Here is a 7,447-nt window from a genome sequence, read left to right as displayed (position 1 = left end):
CAGCGCCCTCTGCCGGTAATAAAAGCACTGATCAAAGCGCCCTCTTGGTATGTGGCAGGGGCCGACTTTATAGAATTTCTTTCGTACAAAACTTGCTTACGCGCAGGAAAACTTGCTATAAAGTTACCAGCAAAACTTTTTGTGATGTATATTGCTTTTGACCGGTATTCAAGTGTTGTTTGGTTACCATGACAATAACTTGGAGTTTGGACCGGTACCTTACTTTAATAGAATTTTTCACGCTAAAGCAAATTGACGAAACAGTGAGCAGGCGAATGGCCGTAGTCTCAGCTCACCTAAAAGTAAAAAGTAATTCTGCGCTATTTTCAAATAATATTATGTCGGTTCAGAGAAACTCGTAAGTGAAATAAAACTTGTTCGAGGTGCAAGATGGAAATGTCTTTGATAGTTAAAAAGACAAGCTTTAATGTCCATAATCGCGGAGGGTCCCTAGGCCTCAATGCTGCAAAACTGAAACTGAATATTACCATAATGGGCGTAACGTAACCCCCGGGGGATGAGGTATATATCCCCCAATTTTTTAGGTTGGGGCTATTGAATTATTCCCCGTATTCAATATCACTCAAGAAGGGAAATCAATTTAAAAAGGCATAAATGTGGCATTCTAATGTAAGATTTTGCATGAATGTCCATGCATATTACAGAATGTACATCAGCATGATATGAGCATCGCCCTATATACATGTAATTTATATGGTGTCAACCCCCCCGCTTTTCCGATTTCCACGACTGAGTAAGTCACCCCCCCCCAAAAAAAATTCCCATCCTCACCGCACCCCTAATTTCCGTAAGTAATTTATGCCATATGCCCTCAGGCTCAAGTAACATCACCCCAAAGTGGGTGATGGGTGGAAAGTTGCAAGTAGGTGGTTATTGTACAAGCAGAAACGGGGAAATCGGGGAAAAAATGGTTTCAAACGGGAAGAAAACAAAACTCTGGGAAGGCACCCAGCCTGATGTCAATGGCGTAGTATACTGGAGTGAAATTTCTGGGTGGCACCACAGAGCTGTTTTTGTTTATAGTTCTATGGGTAGCACACATTTTTTTCCTTTTCTGCATGCAAGGGGATGAGAACATACGCTGTGTGACTTTCAAAATTTCAAATGGGCGGGACACCGGCACCCCCGTAGTTAGGCCACTGTCAAATGGCCGAGCTTGCAAGCCATTACAGCATACACGTCTGACAAAATCATCATTTTAGTAAATAAATTCAGCTTTGAGGAACTTGGGGTCTGTGAATACACGCTGCAGCATAAAACAACAAAGCTTGTATTTTTGTCTATTTTTGGTAGCATTGGGCGCAACTTGAGCCAAAGTGCATAAGTTAAAAAAGGATAATCTATTTCTCCCTCAAGCCATGACCTACGGGTGCATCCGCACCCCTACGCGACTATAAGGTCTGCTTTTGAGGCAAGAAAAGATTTTGAGCTATGTAGTAGAACATTTTGCGATAAAAAAGGCCACGCACTTCGGTATTTTTCGCCTCGGTCAATCCCCTCTTCGGGGGTTTACTTGTAACCCCCTAAAACAAATGGTACGACTACATAATCCCGCTGTTTTCAAAATTAAAAAACGCAAAGATGTTTGCTGCGCTTTAAGGATTCACCCCCCCCCCCAAAAGTCCTAGTGACGGGCCTGTTTTCAGGATACATTCTTTTAGTAAACTTTGCATATCTTTGTCAAATGTCGTAATTACACTTCACCTTGTGCAAATCATACTTGGCTTGTGACCTGTTTCCAGTTTAAAAGTTATATTATTCTAAACATGGAGGTAATTATTCAATAAAGGACACTCACACTTTATTTCTCCCCTTTGAAGACGATCCCTTGTCAGCGTTGGCACAGCGAGCCACTCAGCTCCCGACGCGACACAGCCACAGTACAAAATAGATGATCCCTGACTCTTGTCCAAAAGGCTAAGCAAAATCAATCTCTATTGGACAAACGGTGAGCAGCGCTAGTTTACAGCAAATCAGAGCGGACGTTAAACGAGGCTGCGGTCCATCCAAGCAGAGCTAAAATGGAAGGCTACGGGAAAAATTTGTTGTCTAAATTCACGCAAATCTCTGCGTGTATTTGTCTGATTTTGCTGATTTTATCACCAGCAACATTATGCAAAAAGAAGGACGTAAGTATCCACATTTGTCATTTGTTTTAACTGACTTCTGCATCGAAATTGCTGCAGTTTTTTAATTAAAAAAATGTTTCGCGCGATCGGCAGATCGGTCACCATAAGTTCTAACATGTCTCTAAGTTCTAGTTTCTGTCAATATGTCATCATGTCCGTTATCATGGTTCTACAAATTTACAAACAATCTGTCTTTTTAAGGGTAGGACCAAAGATATAACATTTGTAAACATCACAAAAATGGGACTGTTGAATTGTCCTTAAATATCTCACTCGAAAAAAGAGTAAATAACAGCCTTGGTCAATCTATAAAATTTTTCCAACCTTGCCAACCACTGACATGACTGAACCAGAATGCTGTAGCTATGGAGTTTCAACTCAGTCCGTAACCAACTTGGTCCCAAGTCAACACGGTCCCAATTCAATGTCGGAGATCATTAATTTTTTCAGTGGGCGGTACGTGATGGTCAGGTCACTTCGCCTACAACTGCACAAGATGCCTGATGACGTCAGCAATGTCTGCAGTGTGGTTGGACTTAAGCTCTTGGTCGAAATAAGATTTCTGTTTGCATTTTGAAAGAATCAGGAAGGAAGAAAAAGACTTCCGTCTTCGCTTTTCACGGTATCAGATTAAAGAAATTTTCAATTTTCAGTAGTTACTTAGTAATTTTGTATTGTTTTAAAAGTGTATTTTCCACTGTGTCTCATTTCCTGTTTGTTATAATCATTATGTGTACTTTGGAACTAATGTAAATCATGTATGCAATTCAGATTTGCACCATGAGTCCTGATAATTTTATGTATTGAACTATAAAAGGTTTCCCTTTCAAACGATGTTGCGTCTCATTGGCCCCGCGGTTTCGTGTATTACTGAACGTGATAAAAGTAAAGACCAAAAATTATTTATAATGAAAGTAAAACCAACAGCTAAATTACACATGATCGACATTTCAAGATAATCCTTTTTGTCAGACGACAGTTTCTATTTATTTTCTTATTTGAAAGTGTGAAAAGAGTCCATGTTGCTTGGGTACATCATCAGCGGAGCAGAGGCTGTTGAGCGCCGCTTATTTATAGGCCTGAGAGCTCAGTGCACAGTGAGGGTTTTGTCAACAGAAACTACAATAATCAGACGTTGACCCTCCTGTCTCTCCAGATCTATATAATTTCCTCTGTGACCATAATTATTACTTAAGTTAGTAAACTGAGAATGGCGTTTAAACTGATGCAAAAGTGTGGTCATTAAGCATAAATGCACTTGTACATGTACATGCATAGGATACACGTATACTGTAGGATTTGTGTCACGTCATGAACACAGTTTGACTGCAGTAACTTTACTGCTCAAATTTTTTTCCATGAATCCACAGTGTTACGTTGTTAAAGAGGCATATTTAATACTTGAAGGTAATTTTACTGATTACTCTGAGCCATGGAAAAATGCTCTTTTAATTAAGGGCAATCACACCTATTGTACCTGTTCATCTGCAGATGGACCCTGTGAGTACGTTGTTCACACAAGATAAATTACAAGGTTTTCAGTATGACCATTGAAAGGCCGCTATGTTTTCTCGATTTTTATAAAAACAGTTATCTCAAGCATGAAATAAGTCAGTAGAATGAAAACTATAGTTAATTTTATACCCCTAAATCAGCCAATCTTGGTGTAACCTCCCTTTACGGCAACGTAGGCCTAAAACAAGTTCAGAACTTTTAAAAATTTCAATAATAGGGTCCAAGATATGGAGGGTGTCTTGTACCCTGTACCATCTTCATCAGTTTAACTGGTGGCAAGCTTACATCATTTTGAAATTGTGGGTATATGGTAAATGCTGCATGAACAGGTTGTCACTATCTACAGGGAGTCCACACATTGCTAGAATATCTCTAGAAAATAGTGATTTTATGGGCTATGTGTATTACTTGAGCAGTTTATAGCCACTCTGAAAGGCATCATTTTTACATTTTCACACTTTGCAGGAGGTTTTAGGGGAGAAAGTTAAGCAGCTCATGGACTGGAGCAACAAGCGCGTGGTCATTCGCATGAATGGGGACAAGTTTAGACAGTATGTCAAGTCCACACCTCGCAACTACTCCATGATCATTATGCTGACCGCCATGCAGCCCCAGCGCAAGTGCACAGTGTGTCGGTAAGTTTTGGTAGGTTTACATACGTGTAAGAGCATCGATAATTTCTGCTTAACACAAATACTGAGATGTGCCCCTGTTTGATGGTCATTACAGGCAAGTGAACGATGAGTTCCAGATTCTTGCCAATTCTTGGCGCTACTCTCAGTCCTACTCCAACAAGCTGTTCTTTGCCAGTGTGGACTACGATGAAGGGCAGGACGTCTTCAAATCGGTACGACCATGCCCGCAGTACTTGAAAGTGACTGGAAATAACACATAACTATGAGAAATGTAATAAGCTGGCCAGCTAGTGGCTTTCATGGGCATGTGTGTGTCAGTTGCAGTCATAGCTAAGTCATTCAGACAGCTTTTCTATGCAAGACAAGAAAATCAGAGAGCAAATCCCTTCTTGGTGACTTCATTGTGATGTGGGATATACATTTGGGTATTAGGAATGGACATTGCTGTTTGCAATGCATTATTTATTCCTTCTGAATAGTAACAGCACTGATTGTAACCTTTGTTAACAAGCAATACAACCAAATGACAACAAAGGGTCTTTGTTCTTACTTGTGGTTTCAGAGCCAGATGGGATATGAACACAAAGGAAGAAAAAAAATGACAGAAACCAAGTTGTCAGAGAAATATTTTACATTGACAGAAACCAAGTTGTTAGAGAAATATTTTACATTGACAGAAACCAAGTTGTTAGAGAAATATTTTACATTGACAGAAACCAAGTTGTTAGAGAAATATTTTACATTGATTTTTATTGTGGTGTTGTGTCCACAGCTCAAGACAACCTCAGCACCCAGCATCCTTCACTTTCCTCCAAAGGGAAAACCAAAGAAAGGTGACACGTACGACATTCAGCGGTAAGGCACAGATTGTCAACTTGTTTTGGTCAAGGTATTAACCGTAATCAGGTTTACTCCAATAAGAGTTCCTGACATTAAAGTTGCATCTTGTGGGTAAGGCCCACGGCTAGGTTTCATGACAAATACAGAGAGAGGTTAGACCTTTTCAACGAGGATTGCAACACAATTTGAAATACCTTGTCCAAGAAAGTTATTCTGAATTGAGAGTAATGCCATTTTCTATTTTCTCGAAGAACTCTTCACACCCAAAATTAAATCATTGGGCTTTTTCGTTGTCTTCCGCAGAGTTGGATTTCAAAGTGAACAAATGGCAAAATGGGTAGGCGAGCGTACCGATGTCCACGTAAGTATTCATTACATCACCTGCGTGCTTCATAAAACATTGAAGGAGTACATTTTTCCTGAAATGTCAAACAAGTTTGAAAACTAAAATATTCAGGCTAGGAACACAGATATAAGTCACAGAGCTTAATTTTGAAATTAGAGGTAGAGAGTTTACTGAAAAAAACCTTTGAAGCATAATCAAACAACACAGATAGATGAAAAAAGAGCTACTTAGGAGACAAAATTGAAGGGCTACGTTGTCCAGTTCCTGTACCTTTGAGACTTTTTCCCATAGATCCGCATATTCCGACCTCCCAACTACTCCGGTACCATTGCACTTGGTATCCTGCTCAGCATGATTGCCGGCTTTCTATACTTCCGACGGAACAACCTGGAATTCCTGTATAACAAGACCATATGGGGAGTTGGTGCACTGGTGAGTGGGTTTGCATTGGCTGTATGCTGAAACTAGAGTTGAAGAATTCAGTGCTAATCAGGAACCAAGTGAAGATGTGATTGGATCCCACAAAATGAGCCTCTAGGCCGTTTTTGAGTCATTTGGTTTTAATTAGCATTTAGAAAGAGCTAATTGAGCTTTCTGTATCGATGTATAAACTCAGTGGCATTCAGGTTAAAATTGACCTCATGCATATGAAAAGAGAGAGGATTCCTTTTGATTTTATATTGCGCACAAAGGCCTCTAACTCCGAAGCGGTTATGACGGCGACCATGCTAGGTCACAAGTGATGTCAGCGGAAAGAAGCAAGTGTATTTGACGCTAGTGGGCCCTGGTATTACCATTGGGTTTCCCTCTATTGTCTTTCAGTGTGTGGTGTTTGCCATGACATCTGGTCAGATGTGGAACCACATCCGAGGCCCACCGTATGCCCACAGAAACCCACAGACTGGACAAGTGGTAAGAGTATGCAGCTTCTAGCTAACGACTCAAACTTGGGGGTGCTTGTGATGGTCCACTGGGAATATGACCATTTGTGCTCATTTCAAAAGTGATAAACTGTTTGTAGACACCATTTTGTGCCACTTTACACTGCTGTTCTGTGTATGAAGACCATTGACATCCCCTTTGGGTTAAGTGCATATTGTGGTGAACATTTAAAATTATCTACGCTTTTCTGGACAACTGAGGGGGCCGTTGCTGTGATGTCAGTCAGGAAAGTCTCTGTTCATTTGACAGGTTCCTCTGATCAAATTGTAAAACCAAAATTGCTCACCGAAAACATTTCTGAGGAAAGTTGGTTCATTGATTCACTGCACTTACACGCACACAGTGGATCACACACAAAAAAACAGATATTTAAGGCCAGCGTATGAAATCTTAAAGCATTTTTTGGTGCGCACAAATCAATGCAACTTGAGATTTTCTTCCTAGGATGACATCAGAATTTTGCTCCATAATATGGAAATGCTCAGCGAAAAGGAACCAAATTCCCTTTAAAGTACCAAAATAGAAAATTAAATGTTTGAGACACAAAGATATATTTTCAAGGTAAAAAAAATTTTGTTCCTCAAAGTTGGCCAAATTTTAGTTACAAGGATAAGAGTAAATGTTGAGATTCAGAACATTATTTGATGGCACAGCAAGAAGGGTACCAATTAATTCTAATGGTTTGCAGCACTCGGTGTATGTTGATATACATGTATTTGGATTGCTTGGTCTGCAGAGCTATATTCACGGTAGCAGTCAAGGCCAGTTTGTTGCAGAGACACACATCGTCATCTTGCTTCGTATCCTTTGAATCTTTTATTCCTGGCTTTTCCACTACCTTACTTCCCAAATTATAGGTAGCCGTTTCAGATAAATCCAGTTGTCTTTTTGACTTGAAGCGGAAGTGACAAGGTCCACGTATTCAGCTGACGTCCGAGGATGTGAAGTTATATTTTGAATCACATTCAAGGTGTACATAGTTTGGCTTTTTTTCCCACGACATGTTCCTTTAAAATGAA

General features: G+C 40.0%; 1 protein-coding gene across 1 annotated transcript; it reads left to right on the top strand.

Moving 5' to 3' along the window:
* The first annotated feature begins 1,992 nt into the window (after positions 1–1,992).
* Positions 1,993–7,322, top strand: LOC147799983 (dolichyl-diphosphooligosaccharide--protein glycosyltransferase subunit TUSC3-like). The gene is made up of 8 exons (XM_087133730.1): positions 1,993–2,150; positions 4,131–4,300; positions 4,395–4,512; positions 5,073–5,155; positions 5,444–5,501; positions 5,778–5,918; positions 6,309–6,398; positions 7,165–7,322. Exons 1-8 carry the CDS (start codon positions 2,043–2,045, stop codon positions 7,237–7,239), a joined length of 843 nt encoding a protein of 280 aa, XP_086989856.1. The 5' UTR covers positions 1,993–2,042; the 3' UTR covers positions 7,240–7,322.
* Positions 7,323–7,447: the final 125 nt, after the last annotated feature.

This window comes from Acanthaster planci, linkage group LG02 (genome assembly GCF_054643075.1).
Source record: "Acanthaster planci isolate LZ-2023a linkage group LG02, COTS_SCS, whole genome shotgun sequence".
Lineage (NCBI taxonomy): Eukaryota > Metazoa > Echinodermata > Asteroidea > Valvatida > Acanthasteridae > Acanthaster > Acanthaster planci.
The sequence above is the reverse complement of the archived record's forward strand: the minus strand, read 5'-3'. Positions and strand labels throughout refer to the sequence as shown.

What these genes read in the sequence shown, in the direction of transcription:
- LOC147799983 (XM_087133730.1), top strand. Translation starts at nt 2,043, where the DNA reads ATGGAAGGCTACGGGAAAAATTTGTTGTCTAAATTCACGCAAATCTCT. An exon ending in GACACGTACGACATTCAGCG is followed by an intron (nt 5,156 to 5,443) that starts GTAAGGCACAGA and finishes TGTCTTCCGCAG; the next exon opens with AGTTGGATTTCAAAGTGAAC. An exon ending in ACCCACAGACTGGACAAGTG is followed by an intron (nt 6,399 to 7,164) that starts GTAAGAGTATGC and finishes CTTGGTCTGCAG; the next exon opens with AGCTATATTCACGGTAGCAG.